The 27,873-nt window shown below is 36.3% G+C and overlaps 2 protein-coding genes across 8 annotated transcripts; one reads left to right on the top strand and one right to left on the bottom strand.

Annotated features, from left to right (window-relative positions):
* Window positions 1-1,340: 1,340 nt before the first annotated feature.
* On the top strand, window positions 1,341-13,476 carry LOC128238454 (coatomer subunit beta-like). Of its 4 annotated transcripts, none has more exons than XM_052954385.1 (24): window positions 1,341-1,389; window positions 2,898-2,996; window positions 3,364-3,593; window positions 3,787-3,956; window positions 4,169-4,283; window positions 4,518-4,610; window positions 4,814-4,951; window positions 5,177-5,296; window positions 5,471-5,578; window positions 5,803-5,946; window positions 6,206-6,351; window positions 6,578-6,674; window positions 6,991-7,045; window positions 7,368-7,470; window positions 7,700-7,820; window positions 8,306-8,377; window positions 8,703-8,858; window positions 9,203-9,292; window positions 9,694-9,780; window positions 10,069-10,213; window positions 10,637-10,756; window positions 11,009-11,244; window positions 11,498-11,653; window positions 12,212-13,476. In XM_052954385.1, exons 2-24 carry the CDS (start codon window positions 2,903-2,905, stop codon window positions 12,281-12,283), a joined length of 2,868 nt encoding a protein of 955 aa, XP_052810345.1. In that variant the 5' UTR covers window positions 1,341-1,389; window positions 2,898-2,902; the 3' UTR covers window positions 12,284-13,476. The 4 variants fall into 4 exon arrangements, with proteins under 4 accessions (XP_052810345.1, XP_052810347.1, XP_052810348.1 ...); XM_052954387.1 differs by having other exon boundaries at window positions 1,352-1,419; XM_052954388.1 differs by having other exon boundaries at window positions 1,367-1,385.
* A 42-nt stretch (window positions 13,477-13,518) lies between these two features.
* LOC128238456 (uncharacterized) lies at window positions 13,519-27,150 on the bottom strand. Of its 4 annotated transcripts, none has more exons than XM_052954391.1 (8): window positions 26,704-27,150; window positions 21,633-21,727; window positions 17,566-17,662; window positions 17,025-17,337; window positions 16,699-16,838; window positions 15,938-16,031; window positions 14,952-15,018; window positions 13,519-14,285 (listed from the first exon to the last, which is right to left on the bottom strand). In XM_052954391.1, exons 2-8 carry the CDS (start codon window positions 21,701-21,703, stop codon window positions 14,198-14,200), a joined length of 870 nt encoding a protein of 289 aa, XP_052810351.1. In that variant the 5' UTR covers window positions 21,704-21,727; window positions 26,704-27,150; the 3' UTR covers window positions 13,519-14,197. The 4 variants fall into 4 exon arrangements, with proteins under 4 accessions (XP_052810351.1, XP_052810350.1, XP_052810352.1 ...); XM_052954390.1 differs by having other exon boundaries at window positions 13,520-14,285; window positions 17,025-17,340; XM_052954392.1 differs by lacking the exon at window positions 21,633-21,727 and having other exon boundaries at window positions 13,522-14,285; window positions 17,025-17,340.
* Between the last annotated feature and the right edge of the window lie 723 nt (window positions 27,151-27,873).

Here is a 27,873-nt window from a genome sequence, read left to right as displayed (position 1 = left end):
GTGCTATGAAAAACGCCCTTGTTTTTGGTTTCGAAAAGTGCAAATATACCCAATTTTTTGTTTAAGTTTTATTAGTTTTGTCAGTTAAATAAAAAAAAATCAATTCGGTAAACCACGGACCTATGGTTTATAGGTCCGTGATTAAACTAGTGGAAGGCGGCAATCGAGCCGTTTGGTGCTAGACTGCTACCCTACGTTACTTTTCCTACAAAAATCTACGATGTTTACAGTAATGGTCATTTTGATTATAATTTTCATTTTCTATGAACTTCAAAAAAAACTGTTATTGATTTATACACTTTAAGTTTTGAACTGAAACTAGTTAACTTTTTGTTTACTGCCACAGTAATGGAAACCCGTTCCATTTCTCTTGCATTAAATATTTTTTTGCAATATTAAAACATAGGCATGGACAGTAATTATTGGTATCGACTTATTCAAACCTTTGATGACAACCTACCCTCTCACAAGTCACATGATTTTCTTTACACACACCACAATAATGTTTAAAAATGTCCGATGCAAAACATCACAACGCCGCTTTGAATGCGCATTTGCAAATTATAAAGTAAGTTTAAACATGTGAATACTCAATCTCCTACGTATGTATCTCCCTCGAAGAATAGAGAGGATTATATGCAACGCGTTCAGTAAAGATGCTTGCGGCGAACGTTTGCTGTTTGGTTTGCCGTTTAACGTGTATGAGCTGCGTTGCAACAGAGATACAAAAACGTTTGCGTGTTTGTAAACGCTCGCCTTACTGAACGCACTGCTGGTCCCACTATCACAAAAAAAATACTGTGTACAGTCAAATCTTAATCTCAACTCGTTTTATCAAAAGAAAGCAAAGTACGGCTAAAACACTTACATGTATTTTCTCATAGAATGCGTTCATAAAAACGTTTGTCAATATTTGAAACACCTAATTTATTCTAGAGCAATAATGTACTTGAGCAATTGATAATAAACAATGAGTAAATGAGTTTGTACTCATTCACATTTTTTGCTGTATATTTGTTCTGAAACTTAACTTCAGTTTCTGAGGATGATGATAATGACGATGACGACGATGATGATGATGATGATGATGATGATGATGATGATGATGATGAGAATGATGATGAGAATGATGATGCCGATGCCAATGACGATGACGCCGACGTCGACGACGACAACGGTAGCGACGAATACGATGATGATGATGATGATGATGATGAAGTTCTCGAAGGTCAAACATCTAGGTCTTCGAAATATCCGGATACCGAATTATCCGGGTTCCAAGTATTGACGGTTCGAGATATATAACCATATTAGATATTGGACGTTTTTACTAAATCAAATTTTACGGATACGAGATTCTACGAGACTTCGACACGTCAGTTTCAGTCGGTAATATCTAATAATCCGTATATTCGCTAGGTATTTAAATTAACTTTCTGCTTATCATTTTTCTGTTTATTTTGTAATACTTTGTATGTTGTATATATTTGGTTAGTTCAGTGCAAATCTGCACCCCTTGTTGCTTGATAATGGCCATTTTGGACGGGCGGGGAGGGGGTACGGGCTATGTATGTATGTTTCTTTAGACCTTGCGGTCAATGATAACCCGTGAAAGTGCAAGTTTCTTAAGGTTTTTTTTGTTTTTTTGCTGAATGGACAGCACACGGAAGAGACAGTGATTGGATACAAGGAAGTCTGGGTGCGATACCCTAGCTCTTTTTCGAAAGAGATCCCTTGGTTGTTTTACCTGCACGGTGTAAAGCACCGATACACAGGGTACAACTTTTAACATCTTTCCGTATTACACGACCAGGGATAGAACCCATGACTTCCCCCTCTGTAGGCAGACGCTTTAACCACTAGGCTGGTTAGTTGATGTGATGTCGGTTGTGTGGCGTTGTGGTCTAGTGGTAACACACTGTCAATTAAGATACACTGGTCCACTTGGATAGCTCTAACCAGGGTTACATTCTGTCTGTGCACATGCATCAATGCGTACTTTGACCAGCCCAATTGTGTTCATATCCTGATAATGACATCAAACACGCAATATTATATATTTACACCAATAGTACATTATTTCATTCAAGAATTGTTAAAACAATACTTAATTTCATTTAAGAAACCTTTCGGTAATCCTTCACATTCTGTAAATGGATTGACCCCAATTTAACCGGAAACATTATCAAATGATGTCACAATAACGCAGGAACAGATATACCACTTGAAATCACTGTGAAATCAACGTAAAATTGAAACACTTATGACAACAATACATTTAACATATGTTCATAAATTAACACTTTCTAAAATGTTGATTTATATTTTACGGGACTTGCTGAGACAATACAAACAATAACAAGATGAACAATTTTCATGTATATTGTTATGCAATGAATTGCAATCCGAACATATCCGAGGATGTTGCGTTCATCGGATGATAACCGCAATGGCCGAAAGGCAGTTCATTTAAGGAATGGAAGTTGAGGTGTAAATATATAAAAATAGATGTCAGGAATCTTTTTTGCGATATTTGTTCTTGGCAGAAGGGTTGAAATCATTTTGCAACCTTGTCTTTTTATATCTCTTACTTTGAGGTCATTTTGTAGCCTTTGGTTTGGTCACTCACTGTTATACCCTTCAGTCACTTTATTCAGACAGTTATTACCTGGAACCAATAATAAAACATCATACTCTGTTACCATATGCAGGTTCACTTCGCATGATGATGATGAAAGAATAATAATGTGTTGATTGAGCCTGCACTGGATAAGAAATAACTGGATATTATTACAATTAATTATAACTAACAACAATTTTGCTTTCTCCAGAAGTTGATATTTTTCCTCTTCCCCTTTCCTCTAACTGCAGTGCAATAGGTTATCTTATTTTTACAGAGAAAATGACGACCTTAGCAGAGCAAGCATGCTACACACTGATCAACATCCCCTCAGATGCAGAACCTCCAACAGAGTTACAGCTGCGTACAGACCTTGGTATGTCTGAGAATCTGTAATAATCCATTTTCAACTACATGTACCAGTTTTTTTTATTTTAATTAGCTCATTTTAAAGATATGATTTATACTTGATAACTGATCAAAAGCTGTCTTAAAATTTAAAAGAAAATTAAATGCCTCAACCCCTATCAAAATCTATTCAATGTTGAATGTTTTGTGTAGAACAGAAAATAAATAAAGATTAACAAAACATTGTGATTTGTAAGACAGATATATATGTATATGTGCTACAGTAAGTTCTGGGTCCATATTTACTAAATCACTTGAATTTGAAGTTTCAAAAATTAAATATGTTTAATCATATTGTAAAGTTTATGCACAACCACTCTTATTGTATTTTACAGAAAAGGGAGACACTAAAGCTAAGACTGAGGCTTTAAAGAAGACCATTCAGTTGCTATTGAATGGTGAAAAGATGCCCTCTCTCCTCATGACCATTATCCGGTTTGTAATGCCATCTCAAGACCATATGATCAAGAAATTGCTGCTCATCTTCTGGGAGATAGTGCCAAAGTACACGCCCGATGGGAAGATGTTGCACGAGATGATCCTGGTCTGTGATGCATACAGAAGGGTAAGGCAAGATTTACTGAGAGGAGTTGAATAGATACACTAATTTAGACATAAAGGATATACTATCTATGGTGCAATTGGTATTACAAAATACATCTTGTCAAAGAAGTAAAATAGGGTAAAGACACTCTGTATGTCCAATTTAGTCTATTGGCTAGGTAAAGAGAATAACAGTTGTTTTAATTGACCCATAGGACCTTCAGCACCCAAATGAGTTCATCCAGGGCTCGACTCTACGTTTCCTGTGTAAGCTGAAAGAGCCAGAATTGTTGGAGCCTCTGATGCCCTCCATCCGTCAGTGCCTCAAACACCGGCACTCATATGTGCGCCGTAACGCAGTCCTGGCCATCTATACCATCTTCAGGTGAGTAATTACAGCAGCTCAGGAATCATTAAGTAGGGGACTGGGTAACCTCTGACACGTTCGTTTTAGGCAAATGGGCTTAGACAAATGGGCTTTAAGTTAAAGAGGAAATTGTTAAGAAAAGGTTGAAGTGAGTTGAAGAATATGTTATTATGTTCATACTTGAGATAAACAAAGTTAGTTGCTTCATTGTGCATTGCCCACCTTTTCAGGAATTTTGACTTCCTGATCTCGGATGCCCCTGAGCTGATAGCGGAGTACCTGGAGGGTGAACAGGATATGTCTTGTAAGAGGAATGCCTTCATGATGCTCATACACGCTGACCAGGTGTGTATAGGGTGTAAAAAACAGCATATAATCAGATGTATGATATGTTACTCTTGTTTTTTAAGATGTGTGTTATGTGGCAATGTTAAATGCAATAGATATATATGGCAAACATTTTATACCGGAAGGTTAATAAAGGTCAGTTTTTTATCCTTCCATTAAATGTGTTTTGTTTTAAAGAATATGGTTTAGAGCTCTGTTTATGTATATAATTGTACATGTATATCCCATCAGGAGCGAGCACTGAACTACCTGAGTAGCTGTATTGACCAGGTGACCTCATTTGGAGACATCCTTCAACTAGTCATTGTGGAACTCATCTACAAGGTTAGTACTCAGTCTTCTTTTTTTCAATAAGAAAATCAATATCACTTCCTGACTGCAGGTTTTTGATGTATTCTTGTAGATCTATATGGAAAGTGAAAGTAACCTTTAACCTACTGTCATTAGAGTCACAGATAAAACATTAATGAATCATCACATTGTCACCTGCTGAAGTTCAGTCATGTTTCTTTTATTTACTCCTACAGGTGTGTCATGCCAATCCGTCCGAGCGTGCAAGGTTTATCCGCTGTATCTACAACCTCCTCAACTCTTCCAGCCCAGCTGTGCGCTATGAGGCAGCTGGTACCCTTGTTACCCTCTCCAGCGCACCTACCGCCATCAAGGTAAATTACAAGTAGCTTTTACTACTTTGCTTTAATGTATATTTTTGACTTCTTCATTAAGTTTATCTACATTTTTATTCTATTCTTTATAGAAGTGCTTGATCCATGTTAGCCAAAAAGTTAAAAATAAAACCATTGAATTATTGATTCAATTGCACATTTGATAATAGCTAACACTTAGTAAATATCAAAGTTCCTCCATTATATTTATTTCATCTATTTCAGGCTGCTGCGAGCTGCTACATTGAGCTTGTGGTAAAGGAAAGTGACAACAATGTCAAACTTATCGTCCTTGACCGACTAGTGGCACTGAAAGAAGTGCAGGCACATGAGAAAACCCTCCAGGTACTTGACATGCAAACAAAATATAAAATTCACTATCCCCTAAAAACAATATAGTTCTTATTTACTCTAACAGTAGCAAATTTTGAAATAAAATGTTATAATGAAAATTAAATCGTGCACACACTGCCTTATTTGATACAAGCCGTTCTCTTAAGCATGGTTGTATTTTGTCAGGACCTGGTGATGGACATTCTGCGAGTGTTGAGTGCCCCTGACCTTGAGGTGCGCAAGAAGACCCTCAATCTGGCCCTTGACCTTGTCACTTCAAGATCCGTGGAGGAGGTACGTACACTTGTTGTCATAGAAACAAAATGAAAAAAAGTGGTCCTGGATGCTGAACTGTCGACCAAATTGTTAATTGTGCATTCCTAATATATTTGGAACATGTTTTAATAAAATTGAAGTCTATTCTTACATGACTTTGATAAATGTATTTAAATTGATGATTTTCCCTTAGAATTTGTATTGTACACCACAACTTGACCATTTTGATCTGTTCATTTCAGATGGTGTTGGTGTTGAAGAAGGAGGTGGTGAAGACGAACAATGTGGAGCACGAGGACACGGGCAAGTACCGCCAGCTCCTTGTGCGCACGCTCCATCAACTCTCCATTAAGTTCCCCGACATCGCAACAAACATCATACCTGTGGTGAGTCACTGTTCGGGATAGAATACTTGCTCACTTGTGGTATTTCGCTTTGGAAGAAAAACTCTCAAAATTTGTAAATACAATACACTTCATAGTATTTCCGTTATGAATATAGAAAAAATAGGAGGTACTTTCAAAAAAAGTGTTGTGATATTAAAAAGTAACACCTTTTTTAGTATGTCTGTATGGTTTGTCTTCTTGTTGGTAGTCATAGCCCTGTTTACATTATATGCTGAATAAAGCTTGGATTGTCTTCCAGCTGATCGAGTTCCTGGGAGACACTAATGAGGCGGCAGCAGCGGACGTTCTCATATTTATACGCGAGGCCATACACAGGTTCGAGGCCCTGAGGGGCGTCATTACAGCCAGGCTCCTTGATGTCTTTTCCACCATTAAAGCCATGAAGTAAGTGCACCCAGTCACCTTGTAGTGTTATGAGTTTGTAACAAATGTAGCACTTCGTGAACCTGACTCTACGTCAGCAGCCAATCGTATAAAACTGGTTAATTCTTTGGTTGGTTAAAGTTGGTCTTATGGTTATTGATGGGTCAATATTTATCTGATAATGATTGTTGACCAATTAAATTGCTTGCATGACATTGGCCACTATTGTACTCTTCTATTCTTGCAGGATACAGCGAGCGGCCCTGTGGATTCTAGGGGAGTACTGCGTGACGTCAGAGGACATTCAGAGTGTCATGACCCTGGTACGGCAGTCACTGGGGGAGGTAAGCTGGTATTCTCTTTAAAATCTCTAACACTTGTGTAGTATTTTTGTAAATTATAAATGTGCTTTCATCAACACTTATTTTTTGTAATATTTTTTTTTAAATAAATGATGTATTGTCAAAGAATATACCGGTATGGCATTGTTGGCGATTTGTCATTGCTTTTGTGCAACAGCCTTGATAAAAATTGCAAGAAAATTGATGTAGACGAAATGATAATTAATTTAATTTTACCATGTTCATTATTATTGTAAGTTATTCTTGGTATCTTTGCCTAACTGTGTTTCACTTGTTGACAATGTGTTTGTGTTTTCAGATCCCCATTGTTGATGATGAGCTGAAGAAGGCTGCAGGAGATGTCAAGGAGGATGGTAGGTGATGTTCATATGTATACATGTTGTTACATTCTATTCTGATCATTAAATTGTGTGTACTTGGGGAACATGATCTTGATGAGTTTCAGTAGATAATCTCACTCAATATTCTCATTAAAAACTTTTCATACAATTTATAAGATATTTATGCAAAAAGCTACAGAAACAAGCTCAGTAGCAAAAAGTTAAAACATAAACCCGGTTTAGTGGCACCTGGTAGGAGACTTAATCTGCTGATTTCAGATTTCATAAATTCCCAACCCTTAACCCTATATTCTTATACAAGAGCAGTTTAATACCATAATGGCCTCTGTTTCAGACATGATGTCAGGTGGCAACATCCAGCGACTGGTTACAGCAGATGGAACATACGCCACTCAGAGTGCGTTCAGCACTGTGTCTTCAACAAAAAAGGAGGAAAAGTATGTTTTATTTTTTTCCGGTGATTTAATAACAGATATGATTGTTTGCCAGCTGTAGATCAGAAGAAAGTAGATCGGACAACACACAATGTTGTATAGGAGCTTTTATAAACAGTGATAAATATTTTAATAACAATTCCGGAAAAAAACCTTTAAATTATAGATCATTTTTTGAAAAATAGACAGGAAAATATGTTGAAATGACACTGATGTTTATGAAACATTACAGTCCACCACTGCGACAATACCTGATGGATGGGGATTTCTTCGTAGGTGCGGCCCTTGCCACCTCCCTTACAAAGCTGGCTCTGAAATATGTCCGCCTGACAAATGACGTCAAGAAGCAAAATGTAAGTTAGACATGGTCACTTCTAATGTAATTATCCTGGAGATTTCAATAAGATTTTGATGAACTACAAGATAATGTGTGTGTGCCTTGTCCTTGTCAGGTAACAACATACAACAGTATGGCAGTGTCTTTTCACTTTCTAAAATGGGGCCAACATATGGCCTCATTCATAATAAGATATCACTCATATCACCAAAACTAAGCATGAAAGAAACAAAATTTGTTCATTGATTTTAGTGTAAGATCGTATTTTATTTCACTTCTCCATTCGTGAAAATATGTTGTTTTTTTTACATTCAAATAAAAGACGAACATACACTGAAATCAATAAATATCCTCTATGTATTGCTTATCATATAAATTTATTCTAGCATTAAAGGCCCCCCCCCCCCCCCCAAACAAAAAAAGAAGAAAAAAACAAGGTTTGTTCAGTAAATATAAGTTATTTTTTGCAGAGTTTTTTTTTATTTTTGTGTTTGATTTCAGGCTTTCCTTGCTGAATCAATGTTCATAATGGCCACTGTTCTGCACTTGGGGAAATCTGGAATCCCAACCAAGGTAAGTTGGCTATACTGTGTTTTGATACCCCTAGTTAAAATTGTCCATTTAAAACCAGAAGGACAAATAAGCACATGAAATAAGATGGCTGATAGCAAATTGAAAAGCTTGTTTGAAAATACTGTTGTATTATTTATATTACCTCAAAGCAGAAATAATATAGAAGAACATGTATAGGACAATAATTGAATTTTTAAGGAAAAGTTGAATTTCACTGACTACACTCATTTACAGTTCTCCCTGATAGCACTGCATTTAGTTATATTTTTCTGCAATATAGTACTATTACTACATAGCATTTAGTCTTGGCCTCTGTGTATTTCAGCCAATCACAGATGATGATGTGGATCGTATAGCGACATGCCTGCGTGTGTTGTCCGAGCAGAGCCCACTGATGACGGAGATCTTCAATGCGGCATCACGTAACTCTGTCTCCCTCATGCTGGCTGCCAAGATGGCCGAGGAGAAGGAGGCGCAACAGGTACTGGCATGTGAAGCAGTTGCAGGCGTGCTGTAGCAATTGATTTTAGAGAAGAATTAAAATTTAAAAAAAAATTGAAAAAAATCATTGTTCGTCTTTATTAATAAGAGATTTTTGTGCCAGCTACATGTCATTTTTGCAGTCTAAACAAAAATCTTTGTAGGAGAATGGAGACTGGAAAAGAAGTAAATATTATTTATTCTTTGTTTCTGTTCTTGACCTTTTACTTTAGAATAATCACTGAAGTTCATAGTAATTCCCATCTTGTTACTGATGATTTGGTTTGCCCTGACGTTCCTGTGTAATGGTAGATATGACATGTATGGAGTATTTCTACCCTGCAGGCCATGGAGAAGACTGTGGTGAAGGTGCAGGCTGATGATCCTATTTCTTTTGCCCAGCTTATCAACAAGAATGAGATGGGAGCCACAGAGGTATGTTGGTTGTGTAGTATCTAAAAAAATGAAGTATTGACACGTGTTTGTCTGGAATTGTATCAAAGTTATAAAAGTAAGATTCAGTTGTACAGTTCAAACTCAACCCAATATATTATTGTTACCTGCAATGCATGGCAGACATAAGGGGATGGTGTTGTAACAAGTTTTGTAAAATTTGGTATTAAATTGCAACTAGTTATATAACACTAGTGTAAAACAAGGAAATACATAATCATTTAATTAGACTAAAACAAGGAACTGATGTGATTTTTGTACATTGGACATTCATCTATGCATTTCATCAAACTAAATGAATATGGTATGTTTGGATTAATCCCAAACTTTGGTATTGTTACGCAACCATTTCAGCCTGTCAATTGTCATGAAATTTCTTCCAGAACATGTTTGAGCTGACTCTATCCCAGGCCCTTGGAATGACGAACAAGAAAGAGAAAGATCCTCTTGGTTCAACCAAACTGAACAAGGTATTGACTAAAAGTTGTACTCATTTATTAGCCTTCATCTCAAAGCATTAAAGGATTTTACTAAATCTATTTTACCGTAACACTGTGGACCATAGTATATGCAGTCTTGATTAACAAAGTTTTTCATATGTGAGAAAGTGCCTAGAATGAAAATCAAAACTTGTAGTAGTATACATATACCATTATTAGCTTAAAAGTCATATCTTTCTTAGCATGAAGTCAAGTAATAGGTCATATTTAAAATTCCCACCCTGATGTCTCTTACTAAGCTATACTGTGTTTCAACAGGTGACCCAGCTGACTGGTTTCTCTGACCCGGTATACGCAGAGGCGTATGTGAACGTGAACCAGTTTGACATTGTCCTTGATGTGCTTGTGGTGAATCAGACATCAGACACGCTGCAGAACCTTACTGTTGAGCTGGCTACCCTAGGTAATCTTCATGTTTATAAAAAGAAAATTATCCTTTATGGATATCTCTTTCCGATAGAATCAAACTCTACATTAAGAATTCTATAAAAATGTATGACTATTGTCTAAGACAATGTTAACTGGGCAACCATAATTATCATATCAATTGGCATTAATTGAGGTATACTATCAATATGGCTAGAAAAAAGGAAAATAACTTATTATTATAAATATTCTAGGTAGGCACTTCAAATTATTAAGTTTTATCGAAATCTTAACTAAAAATCATAAAGTATATCACTTAAAAGTCATGTTTAAATATTCTTTTGAGCAAACCTGAAAATAAGTCTTCTTTTGGAATTATTTTGAAACTTGTGACTATTGACTATTTTCGCCAGTAATGGATTGGCGAACATACTTATCATGGAAAACTGCTTTCTTGCAGGTGACCTAAAGTTGGTTGAGAAACCTATGCCACTGACGATGGCCCCGCATGACTTCTGTAACATCAAGGCCAATGTCAAGGTCGCCTCAACCGAGAATGGAATTATCTTTGGAAATATTGGTAAACAAGTGTTTTATATTAAATGGTCCGATGTGTTATTTTCTGGTAGTAATGTTTGATGATGTTATCATAAAGTAACAAAACAATTTCTAAAGATGTATTCTTATTTCAAAAAGAATGTGAACTTGATCATTGTAGCACATAAATATACCGTATATAATGTATGCATTCAAACTTAGACTGTTAATTATTTTAATTACGCTTGCTTATACATGATTTGGTTGTACATTGTATATACTGGTTCTTTCATAGTGTATGATGTGACTGGTGCAGCTAGTGACAGGAATGTAGTCGTCTTAAATGACATCCATATCGACATCATGGATTACATCGTGCCAGCAACCTGCAACGACTCCGAGTTCCGGCAGATGTGGGCGGAGTTTGAATGGGAGAACAAGGTGGCAGTGAACACAAACATTCACGACCTGAAGGAGTTCCTTGCCCACGTCATCAAGTGCACCAACATGAGATGCCTTACTCCAGAGAAGGTGGGCTTTTACTTCTTTGCATTATCTGTTTTTCGATTCCTATGCTTGAACTCCTTAATAGCAACTTAGCATACCTTCATTGATTTAGATTAGACTTTATTTCAAACCTTCAGCATATTGCAGATAAGGTAGAACAAGTTTAATTAACAATGCTTGCTTTTGAAGAATAAATTAACCCAATCCAGGGTTGCTTATATGAAGATAGCTGTATGATTTGTTTTTGTCACATTTTCAATGTCTGATTTCCATGCAGGCTCTACAAGGCGACTGTGGCTTCATGGCAGCCAACCTGTATGCAAAGTCCATCTTTGGTGAGGATGTTCTGGCCAATCTGAGCATTGAGAAGCCAGCACATCTGTCCAATGAAGCTCCGGTACAGGGACACATCCGCATTCGGGCCAAGAGCCAGGTATACCCCCTCTATATATTGGTTATGGTTCATTAAAGATCAAAATATAAATATCATGATTCATTTAGCTGAGCTGTGGTAGTAAAATATCTTGAAATAGTAATATTATTAGTTGTATGTGATAAAATTCATATAGTGATGAAAATTAAATTTGTGGTGATCACCTTGTTTGTTTTTGAAGAAAAAGATTGAGATGTTGTCATACCCTTGGTGTCGTTGGCGTGGTCATTGGTGTGCAACCAAAACATTTGAATGTGACTTGGTACCCTGCTTGACAACGGATCTACCCACATGTTCAGCAAGGCCCATAACTAGGGCTTAAATGAATGTTGAGTTATGCCTCTCTAGAAGAGCGTTAGCTCTGTGGCACTGTTGCTTTTGGTGTTGCCATAAATGGATCTGTTTGCTTGCCTTAATTTTTATCACAATGTGTAAAAAATCAAAAGATCATATTGGGATGCATCATACTTGTACATTAATTCGAGATATTTCAGCTAATCTAGAGTGAACATCACCGTTAGAGGACAGCTGTTTATTAAGCCATACTGTCTGTTTCAGGGGATGGCGTTAAGTATGGGAGACAAGATCAATCTGTCCCAGAAGGCAAACAAAGTGGTCAACATGGAGTAGGGGCACACAGTTATTTACTTCAGTGAGAATTCTTTAAGTGATAGATATGGAGGAGTACACACACACTCTTGTAAACTTGTATGTGACCTCTCTGAGGGGATAAATCATCAATCACATTTCAACTGTATGGTTCTACTTTTTCAGCCAATTGTATACAAGTGGTTAATTGATTGGTTTGGGCATCTCTGAAAAAAATCATTGTAAAAACTTTAATGATACATTATGCATCAGTTTGAAAAACTTTCTGTTATGTACATTGGAACTCTTAATGTTTTTTCATCGTTAAAGTTCAATTTATTATGCCCCCTTTTGAAAAAAGTGGGGTATATTGTTTTGCACATGTCGGTCGGTCGGTCGGTCGGTCTGTCTGTCTGTCGGTCGGTCGGAATACCAAATGGTTTCCGATCAATAACTTGAGAACGCTTTGACCGAGGGACCTCATACTTGGTATGTGTATTGGTCATCACCAGCAGATGAACCCTATAGATATTGAGGTCAGTGGGTCAAAGGTCAAGGTCAGTGTGACCTTTACATGAAAAACGGTTTCCGATCAATAACTTGAGAACGCTTTGACCCAGGAACCTCATACTTGGTAGGTGTATTGGTCATGACCAGCAGATGAACCCTATTGATTTTGAGGTCAGTGGGTCAAAGGTCAAGGTCAGTGTGACCTTAACATGAAAAACGGTTTCCGATCAATAACTTGAGAACGCTTTGACCCAGGGACCTCATACTAGGTAGGCTTATTGGTCATGACCAGCAGATGAACCCTATTGATTTTGAGGTCAGTGGGTCAAAGGTCAAGGTCAGTGTGACTGTTAGCTGAAAAAAGGTTTTCTGATTGTCCATATTTTATTTAAGTGTCCAAATCCTACTAACAATTTGGCTCCCAAGGGGGCATAAATGTTTCACTAACATCTCTTGTTATTCTTTGGGTCAGGATGATAGATAATTCATTTGGAATAAAAAAGAAACGAGTATACCATGCACTCATTTTTTCCTTTAATAGTCATTTTAAACATATAATATGATGTCAAAATAGTTGTGGTGTTGATGTTTTATGAGCTAATAATATGAATATGTACTGTTTAACTTTATAAAATAAATTATTGATTTATAAATATATTATACTTTCAGTTTGTCTAGTGTTGACACAATGTGAGGTTTTGGTGGAATAAAACTTAAGAAATACATTGTCTGTATTGTCATTTATTTTATTCTTTTAGAATATTTCTTCTAAACATACATTAAAATAGGCTAATATCAGTTAAAGTAAAACTATATAGATATATAGTAAACAAGACCAAGTGGTTAGCTGAAAAGCTGGAAAATGGCAAAATAAAGAGCTGTCACAGAAACATAGCAAATGCGTCGATAAGCCTTTTATATAGATTAGCCATTTGGATTTAATCTTTAATAAATGAGATAAAAATCTCCATAATAATTGTCAAATAAAAGTCACAACATACCCTACCATTATACTTGACAGTAAACCAGTCACCGGTTGTCACTTGAATAATAAGTTGACAAATACTGGGATTATATTTTGTAAATAAATAATAGCACGTGGTTGCATTATCTAATGACATCAGTAAGTTAAGTAAGCTTTGTTGGCCCATCAATTTTGTGAAGTCTGAGATCTTATTGCTAATTAAGTAATATCTGAGAGACATGATTTGACAAACAGACATTGTGACTATATGCAACCCTTGTGGGGGCATACATTCGTTGACATTAAAACAACTACATATTTTGCTTCATGGTTGGAAGAATATCAACACCAGTCATATTCATCTTCTATCAATAAATTAACATGTGCATAACTTCAAAAGCCATCAAAGCAAGGGCAGCAAGTATTTGCAGGAAATGTTTCTGTGTGCTCAGACAACATATTGAACTGTGGTTGGCTTTAGGCTAGGACCGAAACTGAGGCTTTGCCAGCAATGAGCTCACTGAACAGGAGGCAGACAACAGTCCTAGAAGATCTTGCTCTTGACTTGGTCTGAAAGGTAACATGCTCTAGAAATCAGTGTGTGTATACAGAGTGATGAATTACGTCATAAATTGATGCTACATTGGAAGGCAACATTTTGCTTCAAATGATGATTTGAAACTAAAATAACTTCTTTTTCTTCACCATTTTAAATGAAACAAAGGGCAGTAGATGCTGCTCAAAAAGCCCCGCCTTTGTTTAATTACCAGAGTTTGATAAGTTGATTAGTTTCTTCAAACACTTTGACAAACCTGTTTCCAAATTAACGTTTTGACAGTGCTCGACAGGCAGCGGTTTTGTGAAAAGATTTTCTTAGTGTTTTATGAAACTCAACTCTCAATCAAACTCTAGTAAAAGACTGAAGGTGGTATATGTAAGCCGTGAAGACTGCACACTATACACACACTGGTAATTGTATGGTAAGTATAAACGCAAGCTCTCAATTTTTCAATACTTAATACCATGAACTTTCTGGAGGTCAAGTTTTATTGAACAAACTGTATTTTAAGTATTCATAACCGCAGATGATAACCTCTGGAGTTCAAATACTCAATGAATGCAATGGAAGCATTAGTGAATTTAATGGCTTTGTATCTTGGCTCAGAGCACTTGAAAAGCAGTGTTATTATAATATAAAATTGTAATGAAAGAAATGTACTGAAGGCATTCTCTTACTGTGCATGGTTTGTGCAGCTTGCGGTGGTTACTGGTATCTGTGGGTATCTTGTGGTAACAGTCAAACCTTAATAAAATATAGAAGAAAACATGAAGATGTTGTAAACAACAAGCACATTTAGCTGAAGTACACAAATAAATAAGGTTGTACACGACAAGGACATGAAGCTGATGTACACAAATAACAAACTAGGTTGTACATGACCAGAACATGAAGCTTAATATGACTTATGTACACAAAGTTGTACACGACTCGAACATGATGCTGATATACATAGTAACATAGATAAGAAATACGGTTGTACATGACTAGGAAATGAAGCTGATGTACACAAATCACAAAGAAGGTTGTACAAGACTAGAACAAAAAGCTGATGTACACAAATTACAAATGAGTTTGTACATGACTAGGAAATGAAACTGATGTACACAAATCACAAATAAGAAATGAGGTTGTACACAACTAGAACAAAAAGCTGATGTACACAAGTAACAAATTAGGTTGTATACATCTAGAAAATGAAGCCGATTTACACAAATAACAAATAAGGTTGTACAGGACTAGAACATGAAGCTGACTACTAAAATAATGTTGTGCATTTTTTTCCAAAAGTTCCAAGGGTGACATATTCAATTGCCATATTACATTTTTATGGGAATTAACACTGGTAAAATGTGTACAAAGTTACAAGGTTTCATGTGAATATCTTAACACTTGAACAGTTTTTAAGTACCAGGGTAATGGTCAAAATTGCATGTGGTAACTGGTTTGGACATCCTATTTATCAGTAGATTGTTTAACTGCATAAAACTGAAGTCAGGAAATATGTGAAAACATAACATAGATGAATTTAGACTAAGAGAGGTAATGAAAACAAAAAGTGGGTGCACTTGGTTTTGGGTCCACTTTGAATGCTGCTATAATTCTATTACAGAAAGAGAACAAAGAAATATGAAGATCAATTATATGATTTTGATGTACGTACAATTTTGTTGTTGGTCTGTCTCATCCTTTGTACTGTGATCATCATCTTGAAATATCTCTGCAAAGTTCTGGTTTGCAGGCTCACTGGCAGGAAGCTATGTTGGCAATACAAACGAATTAGAGCTATAGTTAGAACTGAATAATACCCCTGTATTGCACTTTTTGCCTAATCAAGACAGGCAAAACTAAAATTGTCCCCCACGGTGCCATGAAATTTAACCTAAGCAATCAATTCACACAATTTTCTCACTCAATGTTATTAATAGAGAAAAAAAAACAGCCATGATTCTTGTTAAAATGTATGCATAAAAAAAAATCCTATACTATTATTTGCATATCATGTACCAATAATCCTCTAAAAGGTACTCAACACACATTACTTTTAAAACTATACCTAATCAAAGGGCTGTAATTTTCCATAATTTTCCATCAAAATCAATTTCAAAGGTTAGGCGAAAAGAGCAAAGTCACAAAATAGTGTAACATAACAAAAGCAAAGCCACAAAATAATGTAAGAGGAGCAAGCTTTTATTCACTTTTCTCCATATATAGATGAACTTTACAATTTTGAAGCTTTGGGATGTCTGTACATATGGACGGACAGACAAGAGCAACTCTATGTTGGGGCATAAATATGGAAAGGCTTTCATGTTGGTTAAGAGCTATGGTTTTTGTTTATATACCTGTAACAAGTGTTCAAATGCTTCCACCAAAGTATGATGACATTGGTAATGGATAATGATCTGCATACAAGACATGTACCTGTGGACTGTTGTTCCATGTACCACTGATGGCTGTATTTACAATGCGGCGCACATGTGTCTGTTGATTTTCAAGCATCATGTACATTCTCTCATGCATCATGCTCATCTCCTGATCAATCTGGTGCCGAAAAAACTGCCCTGTCATATAGAACAACAATGAAGGATGACACACTTAGTACATAAGCTGTTAATAGCTAACTCTGTTTAGACACAATCAAATGATATCAAATTACTTTGAAATGATATAACAGGTATAACAAATTTATTTTTTCTGCTTCTAATACTACTCTGAACAAAAGATGTCCACCAGTCATATGTACTCACTGAAGTGATACAGCAGGTCTTCCAGCTCATTTTCCCCGTGCAGACAGCCACTGTCATTGTCTGTGCTCTCCTGGTCCACCTGAGAACCCATTCCAAGAAGAGATCCTTGATCCATGGCCAACTCCTCAACACTGGCGCACCTTACACTGCCTTCGAAGGCCTGGCAGCTGCTTGTCGCACTGTGGTGACCATAGTCTTGGTCCAGCGACAGATCTGATTGTGAACTTGCATGCATGGAAGCGTTAAATGCGTCAACAGACAGGTCCTTGTGACTTAGATTTTGCTTACACTCTGATGACAGCTTTGGGCGTTTCTGCTGTTGAATATTTATAATGATTGATAAACTAAAATGTTAAAAGAACACTTTAGTCTTAGGCTCAAGTATGTTCTTAAAATATAATTACGATTGTGCATGTAAGTTTTGATTGTTTTCATATATAAGTATTATTGGTTTATTAAATTGTAAGGTGATCTATGAATTTACAGAATATCACTGTTCTATAAATTTTAACCCAATACATTCTTGGTATCATCTGAATACCCTTGATACGTTTCGGGTAGTAGTTGCCTCATGGTCGGGTAAAGCTGCGTCCATAAAGCAACTTCCTTCTGCAATTACTTCTGAATTTTGAAAAGCACTGAAATAGATTTAAATTATATGGTAAAGTTTTACTGATAAAGTGATATAATATGCTCCCTGAAATTATAAAAGAGAGGTCATAAACACAGAAGATAGAAAATATACTGTAATTAAATAGTTTAAGGAGCCTTACAAGATCAAACGGTTAGCTGTTATCTAGCAACAAAAACGGTAATTCAGTAAAACTCTTTTTAATGTTTGGACATTTTTTCCCCGTTACTAGTCAGTCAGTACTTAAAAATATTGTGACTGAAGACTCTTGAGTGTGACTTATAGTCTGTCTATAATGATCTTTCACTGGATAAAAAAGACAGATATGGCAAAATTTAATTAGACTCATTTACGCATCATTGAACAGGGCTAAAAGCTCTTAACCTTCCGGAAAACATATCATTTTAAAAGTACGCGCTTCTGTTTAGTCTGTTGTTTATCACAAGCTTCCGTGTAACGTAGAGCACTAAATCCTGTTCCCTATTGTACATATAATTTCTAAATATCGGAACGGAACAAAATCTATAGGTTTCCAATCGATACAATAGAAGGTGTTAGTGACGCTGACTGGAATAACGCCGTTTTGTGGTGTAATACACCTGCTGGCCCCAATATCACGAAAATCATTTAGTCAAATCTCAATCACAGTCTAAACTCATTTTATCAAGTTATTATAAAGATATATGTTTTACACCCATTAAAAATGCATTCTATCATAAAATATGTTGATTAAAACTTTTTGTCAAGATTCTAAAGCGAAACATTGTCAACAACTAGACATGTATTTGAGTTAAATTCCTTTGTTTTTTTAGCCCTTACGCAATTATTTTTTTTTGCTCTTGAATAAGTTTTCTTCGAAAATTTGACAATATTTTTAACACATTCTTAGAGAAAAAAGTCTGTTTTCAAGAAGTATAAAAACATGCAAGATTTTGAAAACATACTACGCTTTTATGCGGTAAAATGAGTTGAGATTTGACTTGAGTATTTTTGTAATATTGGGGCATGACCGAAGGTATGAAACTTTATATATGTAATCGAGAATATTTTTTTTAAGGATAGGATATATTCTTGATCCCAAAGACATATTTTGATGACTATACACTGTCGCCATTTCCCCAACCATCCGGGGAAAACATGTCAATTTATTCGTCAAGAACGATCACGATATTCAAAGGCAAATCGAGACCATATAATTGTCGGGAAAAATATGTTAAATCTGGTCGTAGATTTCAACATTCTACTGAAAACTTATTTTTCTCGAAATTTTTCTGTGCAATACCATATAATTATGTGTTATGTTTTTTTTTAGAAATTGTTCTTAATTGATTGTTATCCAATGGTTTTGTGCCGGTATATTGTAAAGAATACCACTAGTTCCGTCTTTGCGAATCCGATCCTTCCGCCGGAATTGCTGTCGAGTATTTGTTCTTGCGATGCATGCATCATCAATTAAACATATAATTAAACACAAATACTGAGTATGAGAAAACGTTTATAATGTTTCCATGTAATTTACATGCCAGTTCTAGATATTTTTGCCATATACTTAACTGTACGTATACTAACATTACCACCACAAACCGGCGTTATTCCACCGCTAAACCAACGTTACTTCCACCACTACAACTCATGGTGGAAATGGATGCGTCGATTATTGTTACATACATTATAATATAAATGCAAGGCGTGTAAAAACCAACGCGGAATGTAAGGGACCAGGCCAGACTGTAAACTGGGTCAAAATGACCTGACTCCGGATCGGAGTGGTCCCACGACGCATGCCCCTCTCATTTTTTTTTCAAAACAGATTTGTTATGTTGAATGTGTAAAACCGTTCGTCAGACCATTCGGGATCACTATTTTTTTGCCTCGGCTGGGTCTCCGACTTATAATCTAGACATTGAGCGTGTAATTGTCCAATTTACGGCCATTTTACAGTTGTTAAAGGAGATAATCGGTTAATGATATCTGTATCTGTCTGTATCTGTATGGGTACGTCAACGCTACCAATACTGGCTTTCACTTGACGGGGGTGTGCGCATAAAATTAGTTTTTATTTGTCTGTAAGAGAGCTGATTTGAAGCAATCTATGGTTGATGAATCTACCACACTGTCACTTAATTGATTCCACTCTGGAACAGTTCTCACGAAGAATGAGTTCTTGAAATTGGCTGATCTACTATCTATATTTGAAAAGCACTGTTTGTTATTATTCACTGAGTTTTCCACAATGTTTTTGGTGATAAAGTTTTCAAAACGTTTAGCCCTAATTGTTCGTTTCGGTCTCAAAGGTGTGAGATAGTGTTCAATATTGATGGCCGGTACGTGCCCTTTCACCATCTTGTACAGAAAGGTCAACCGCTGGTGGCGACGTCTCTCTTGAAGTGGGAGGAGGTCTAGTTGGGACAGCATCTCTGTGACTGCACCATCATGTCGAGAGCGGTAATCCCTAGTGATGAAGCGTGCTGCCGATCGCTGGATTTTCTCTAGTCGGTTGATGTCACTGGTTGAGTAGGGGTCCCAAATGACGCAGCCATACTCGAGCTTGGACCGAACTAGAGCCAGGTATGCGTTCCTCCTGCATTCTTTTGGACAGTACCGGAGGTTGCGACGTAGAAATCCAAGGGTTGAATTGGCCTTCTTTGCTATGTTGGTTATGTGGTTATTCCACTTCATATCTTCGGAGAATGTTATGCCGAGGTAGGGGTTGGTTTCTACACGTTGTAGTATGGAGTTGTTGATCTGGTAGAAGATGACTGGGACCAATATCATCCTAGCTACTCCCAGATGAGGATGATGTTTTTGTTGTTGATGATGATGATGATGATGATTATGGTGCTGCTGCTGCTGCTGCTGATGATGATGATGATCCATATCATGACCATCCCGGATTGCATCAGGACGACCGGAATGAGACGATCAAGACGAACAAGTCAATTCGATAATTAAAAATCAGAGCGAAGGCCGCCTGTCAACAACCGGTGTCGAAAATTCAAAACAAAGTTTTAATTCAACAGTTAAAAGTAAGGGTTAGGGAGGAAGTATGTGCTAAAACGCTAAATATTTTTGTGGACACGACTTTTATGTTTTATTGCTGCAATGTAGGTACATATATTTATTTACCTTCGTCCGATTTTAAGGTTCAAACGAAATACACGTGCATTCTAAGAAAATAGGTACACAAAAGTAGGTCTTTTCGTGTTATTTTTAATGATATTTTTGAAGTTTTTCTGGTAATTCACCAGTTCATTGTAACCACGCCCCCCCCCCCCCCCCCACACACACACACTAGGTCCGGGGGTTTACTGGGAATAGCTGGTGGAAATGGGCCATGTTTTTGGCTTCCATGTGACCTGCAGTTCCAAGTGAGTGGTGGTTTTGTTTTGGGTAAAAAATACCGGGGAATGGGCCTTACCAGTAACCTAGAATGTCCTGCAGTAGTGGGGGCATTTGGCATGGATTTTACCAGCAGTTTGAACTTGGGGGGTGGGGATTTTATGCATGGGTAGAGTTTTCTTGGGATTGCTTTTGGAGCCATCACCATTAATAAATACAGAATTTTTGTTTCCGGTGAAAACTACTGTTTCTTTCATTATATGGACACAGAACTATTGTAAGAACAAGTGGAGAGCTCCCTTGGTATTGCTTTTTGGTCTGTTCCATCAAATGTCAAGGTCACCGTTACTAAATCTAGAATTTTTCCATTCCATTGAATAACTACAATTTCTTTCACCATATGGACACCAAACTCTGTGTGTTTTAAGAACATGTGTAAATCTAGCTTGGGATTGCTTTCAGTCAACATATCCAAATATAGAAATTATGTTTCCAGTGAATAACTACAATTTTATTCATCATGTGGACACAAAACTCAGTGTATATTAAGGACATGTGGTGAGCTTGCTCAGGATATTTTTGGGCTTCAATCTGTTGAAGGTCAAGGTCACAGTTTACAAAAAAAATGAGTCACTTACGGCAAATTTGCAGCATAGATGATCGTCATGTATTCACTATAAAATGCAGCCTTGGTTTTGTTAAACCTCATTCACAGCTTATCAGAGCACTGTTACTAAAAATAGAAAAAAAATTGAAACTGAATCTCACAATAAAGCCTGAAGTTTTTTCGTCAATCTTTGAAAACCTGGTTTTGTTGCATCACGGTGTTTCTTGTTTATTTCTTTTGCTCCAAATTTCCAAGCTCTGCAGCAGATTGATAAAAAATAAAACATTTCTTGACCACTCTTATTTCATTTTCACAGAAATCATAAAATCATTTAATTAAAAAATGATATGGCCTTAAGTTAAGAAAGTCTGAAAAATGGCAACACTATATAATTATTCTGCATGAAAACCTAAATAAGGAATCTTGTTTATCCATTTAAAATTAAATTGCAGTCTTCTGGAAGTACTGATAGAGCCATGGCAACACAATCCCCAATAAGATCTGGTCAGCATGAATCCTAAGTGAGATCTGGTCAACGTGAACATGGGAACAACATGAACCACGCCTGAGCTCAGAACCTTGGTAAACATGAACACGGGAACAACATGAACCATGCCTAAGCACAGAACCTTGGTCAACATGAACACGGAAACAACATGAACCACCCCTGAGCACAGAACCTTGGTAAACATGAACATGGGAACAACATGAACCACTCCTGAGCACATAACCTTGGTCAACATGAACACGAGAACAACATGAACCACCCCTGAGCACAGAACCCTGGTTAACATAAAGTTTTGCCTTAACTCATGAAACAGAAGTAAGTTAGTTTAAACTTATTTATTATTTATATATTATCCCCCCCCCCCTCTCTGTAGAAGCCTGTGTCCAATCATCATCAAGTTGGGTCAGTGGTTTGTGTATGGGCATAATATATCAGACAAGTTTGATAATCAGCAACATTACTCGAGTCATTTGAGTGTTATTGAATTACCTTAAATCAGTCTTGTTTGATCAATAATTTTAGAGTCCTTTGTCCAATCATCACCATATTTGGTCAGAATGTGTATTGGCATAACATCTCTGACCCTTGAATTTGCCAAAAAACTGTATTTTCATTGTCCATTCGTCTAAAGTTTGCTTAAACATTCAACCTCTTATCACCAACCTATGTCCTTAAATTAAGATGTGCGTATTATGTGACAGTTTGCACTCTTGTTATAATTGTCAAGTTATGCCCCTATGCTAGGTTGAAAAAGTCATGCAAAAACCTTAACTTCCCAATATTACACTTATTTAATGACCACATATGAACACACACAAACACTTTTATCTAGCCTTAAGGTACTACATCAAGTACTCAATGTCCTTACATACATAACCACAGAAAATTAAGTATGTCTACAAGTAAAGTGAAAACTAGCTTTTTTAATATAACCACAGACACCCATATTTCCCTATAACACTTTAAAGCACAGGCACCAGTGTCATTTAAAACTCTGTCCTTTTAGATTTAAATTCAAGCAGTCAATGTTTGCCCTCTGCAATTTACTCCAATAGCTCTGATATAACCACAGACAGCCTTTGTCTCACAGAAACTATCTCTGACTTTCAATATGTAATAACAGACACACTATGTCCACCAACAACCATTTCTGTCATTTGAGTTATGACCATGCCCATGATACCACAGGAATATGATGCATGTTAAAAGAGATATGACCACAGGCCTCCCAAATGCTTATCAGTATCGCTTTACTCTGCTTATTCTAATAAAACCTAAACCTATATGTCTGCCAACATCAATTTACTCAGTCCTTCAAGATTTCATCATATGAACCTGATGCTCCCAATGGCAATTTACTCTGTCCATCAAGATGTAACCATAGGAAACTCTGTTGCCTGCCACCATTAAATAATTACCTTATTCTTTAACATAAATATGTCAATATCGGAACCTGATGCCATCAAACAACAATTCACTCAGAACTTTAATATATATAACCATAAGAACCTGATGCCCTAAACAACAATTCACTGAAGCCTTTAATATATAACCATAAGAACATTATGCCCTAAAGAACAAATCACTCAGTCCTTTATTACATAACCATAATACATAACCATAAGAACCTGATGCCCTAAACAACAATTCACTCAGTCCTTTGATATATAACCATAAGAACCTGATGCCCTAAACACAAATTCACTCAGTCCTTTGTTATATAACCATAAAAACCTGATGCCCTAAACACCAATTTACTCAGTCCTTTGTTAAATAACCATAAAAACCTGATTCCCTTAAAACACCAATTCAATGAGTCCTTTGATAAATAACCATAAAAACCTGTTTCCCTTAAAACACCAATTCACTTAGTCCTTTGATATATAACCATAAAAACCTGATGCCCTAAACACCAATTCACTCAGTCCTTTGTTATATAACCATAAAAACCTGATGCCCTAAACACCAATTCACTCAGTCCTTTGATATATAACCATAAAAACCTGATTCCCTTAAAACACCAATTCACTCAGTCCTTTGTTATATAACCATAAAAACCTGATGCCCTAAACAACAATTCACTCAGTCCTTTGATATATAACCATAAAAACCTGATTCCCTTAAAACACCAATTCACTCAGTCCTTTGATATATAACCATAAAAACCTGATGCCCTAAACACCAATTCACTCAGTCCTTTGATATATAACCATAAAAACCTGATTCCCTTAAAACACCAATTCACTCAGTCCTTTGATATATAACCATAAAAACCTGATGCCCTAAACACAAATTCACTCAGTCCTTTGATATATAACTATAAGAACCTGATGCCCTAAACAACAATTCACTCAGTCCTTTGTTATATAACCATAAAAACCTGATGCCCTTAACACAAATTCACTCAGTCCTTTGTTATATAACCATAAAAACCTGATGCCCTAAACACAAATTCACTCAGTCCTTTGATATATAACCATAAAAACCTGATGCCCTAAACACAAATTCACTCAGTCCTTTGATATATAACCATAAGAACCTGATGCCCTAAACAACAATTCACTCAGTCATTGAAGACCATAATAACGGTAGAAATTGGGTACCTGGCAACAACCATTACTCAGGCCTTCAAGACCATAATTACCATAGAAACATGATTCCTGGCAACAACAATTTACTCAGTTCTTCATGATATTATCTTAAGAACCTGATGCTGGCCAACAACAATTTACTCAGTCCTTCATGATATTATCTTAAGAACCTGATGCTGGCCAACAACAATTTACTCAGTCTTTTAAGATATAACCGTAGGGACCTTATGCCAGCACACAGCTTTACTCAGTCCTTTTAAAATTATGATAACCATAGGAACCTAATGCACACCAACAATTCAGTCAGTCCTTCAAGATATAACCATAAGAACCTGATGCTTGCCAACAACAATTACGTCAGTCCTTCAAGTCAAGATCATAATAACCATAGGAATCTGATGCCCACCTTAAACAATTTTCTCAGTCCTTCAATATATAGCCATAGGAACTTGTTGCCTGCCAAGAACAATTTACTCAGTCCTTCAATATATAACCATAGGTACCTGTTGCCTGCCAACAACAATTTACTCAATCCTTCCACGTGAAATATATAATCATAAGAACCTGATGCCCCCGAACAATTTACTCAGTCCTTTAAGAGCATTATAAATAACCATAGGAACATGAAGCCTTAAAACAACAATTTAATCACTCCTTAAAGATACAACAATTTACTCAATCCTTCCACCTTAAATATATAATCATAAGAACCTGATGCCAGCAAACTATTTACTCAGTCTTTCAAGATCTTAAAAACCATAGGAACTTGAAGTCTGTCACTATCAATTAACTGACAGTCCGTTGAGATATATTTAGGTACCTGATGACAGCCAACAGCAGTTTACTTCATCTGTCTAGATTAAAGCACACCTTATGCCTGCTCAAAGACAGTTAAGTCTTTTGTCTCAAATATAACCAAAACCCTCCTGTCTTTCAACAACAATTTACTCTGCCATTGAAGACACCTGAAGCCACCAACAGCAAGTTCCATTTTCCTTTTTGGTATAACCACACACACCATTTGTTAGCCAGGAATTATTTACTGTTTTCCAGATATAACTATAGACACAGCTGCTATGTCTACCTTTACTTTTGTCTCTCAAGAATTGACCACAGGAACCTGGTGTTTGTCAACAGCAACACTTGGTTCTGTCCTTCCGGATATAAACACAGAGACCATTTTTCAGCCAACACCAATTTGCCCTGACTCAAAGATATAAAAACATGCACCAATTACTGCCAACAAAAATAACTCCTAACAGAAATAACAGCAGGGATCTGATGCTTTAGCTGTACTAATATAATTCACTTCAAATTGGAGTTACCGGTCTGGGTTGCCCAGCTGAATAATTGATGTGGTCTTGTTTAATGGTGAATTCATGAAAAGTATAGTCACATGCCGTTTCTTGCCAGCTCTGAACAAATATCTAAATTGTTTCCTCCATTTTAATCTTGAGACATATTCAATATCAAATATTTTTCTTCGGGTTTTACCACAAAACTTTTTGTCATTTAGTCATTAGTTTATATATAATTATAGTTCACATGCAATTTGAAACATTATGAATTTAACAGGGTTCGAATTTAACTTTGAGGAACACTCGCAAAATTTTGCGAGTGCATTTTGAGGCAACTCGCAAAATGACAAATCAACTTGCAATTTTATTATTTGCTTTATTCCCTTATAATATTGTCTAATTAAAGTAGAAATTAACACCTAAGACATATTATGAATATTTAAAAGTGACTCGACTACTAGAACTTGTTGATGGCTTATTCTATTTGGGGGGTATGGAAAGACTCGTCTGATGCTGGCAGCTTTTTGATAACAAAGCTGTCCAATAATTTGACATTGTTCACTTTGTATATTTACCCTCGCCATCGGGTAATTTAATACCCATTCGACAAGCACGCTACAGATTTCATTAAGCTTGTAAGTATTAAAAACAATAAAATAAAATATATTTAAAATAAAAAAGCAACAGTAAATGTAGCGTGGATACTTTGGACCATGAACTATATCGATCAACGAAGTCTATTCAATTTGACAGTTGGGCGGAAATGTATTCAAAGGATGATGGGGTTTACATATAGTGCGCAAAAGCGCTAAATTTAGCCAATGATTGAGCTAGGTGATTACGTCATTCGTATTTACTTTGTATTATGCACGCCTCGGAGCATCCCGGAAAGATTCGAGATAAAACTCGGCCTTTTCCGTATTTGTTCTATTTTTGAAAACCTACTAGAGCGTGACTCCGTACTGTCTTCTTTATACCGGTAGTGTAAACATGCCACTTATAGGCTGTTCACACTCGACTACATAGCGGAATTAAGTTCATGTTTATTCTACTTTCCTTTTAACATTTTGTGGTCTAGAAAAAGCCACTCGCAGAATTTTGCGAGCTTGAATAAAAGTCACTCGCAATTTCCAAATATCGCTCGCATTTTGCGAGTATGCGAGTCTAAATTCGAACCCTGTTTAAGCAGGATTTGTTGATGTACATGTAATCATTAAAGTTAAAACAATTTGGTTTATAACTGAACTGTCTTCAATAATTGTTCAATGTATACGTAAACCACATCAAATAGAAATGGGTCCTATTGTCAATGTTAAAATCATGTCAATAAAACTTTTATAATTCATGAAAAGCAGCGTAAACAACTTTTAAAGTTCCATTTACATTAATAGATATGTCACACAATGTGCGTCACATTGTATAATTAGTCACAGGAAACTGATGACTTCATATTTCCTGATGACCTCAAACTGTAGGACCTATGTTTTCTTGTCACAGTTCAGGTAATTTTGTGCACAAACTTTAACTTGGCCATAACTTTATAAACAATCATATATTAACATGAAACTTTGTGCACATGTTACTTCATAAAAAATGCACTTTTGTAGCAAAGGCCACTACCTTGAATTGTATTGATTATCAAGTTATTCCCCTTGATAGTGTGAAAAAATCATGCAAAAATATACTTAAAATACCCTAATTTAATAACCATTTATAACCATTTATGATATTAACATAAAACCTTGTTTTCATATTACCTGTGAAAATGTGCACACATGTAGCAGGGCATAATTACTCTTGCTTTAATAATTGTCCAGTTATGCCCCTTATTGACTAAAAAGAACAGACAAGCGTTGGTGTTTGCACTGCAGTGCT

The sequence above is a fragment of the Mya arenaria genome, chromosome 6 (assembly GCF_026914265.1).
Source record: "Mya arenaria isolate MELC-2E11 chromosome 6, ASM2691426v1".
NCBI lineage: Eukaryota > Metazoa > Mollusca > Bivalvia > Myida > Myidae > Mya > Mya arenaria.
This window is presented reverse-complemented; position numbering and strand designations above follow the sequence as displayed.

What these genes read in the sequence shown, in the direction of transcription:
- LOC128238456 (XM_052954390.1), bottom strand. Translation starts at nt 21,703, where the DNA reads ATGAGGTTTAACAAAACCAAGGCTGCATTTTATAGTGAATACATGACG. An exon ending in CTACCCGAAACGTATCAAGG is followed by an intron (nt 17,341 to 17,565) that starts GTATTCAGATGA and finishes AATATTCAACAG; the next exon opens with CAGAAACGCCCAAAGCTGTC. An exon ending in AGCTGCACAAACCATGCACA is followed by an intron (nt 14,286 to 14,951) that starts GTAAGAGAATGC and finishes GTTACCTTTCAG; the next exon opens with ACCAAGTCAAGAGCAAGATC.
- LOC128238454 (XM_052954385.1), top strand. Translation starts at nt 2,903, where the DNA reads ATGACGACCTTAGCAGAGCAAGCATGCTACACACTGATCAACATCCCC. An exon ending in CTTCAAGATCCGTGGAGGAG is followed by an intron (nt 5,579 to 5,802) that starts GTACGTACACTT and finishes TGTTCATTTCAG; the next exon opens with ATGGTGTTGGTGTTGAAGAA. An exon ending in ATGAGATGGGAGCCACAGAG is followed by an intron (nt 9,293 to 9,693) that starts GTATGTTGGTTG and finishes AATTTCTTCCAG; the next exon opens with AACATGTTTGAGCTGACTCT.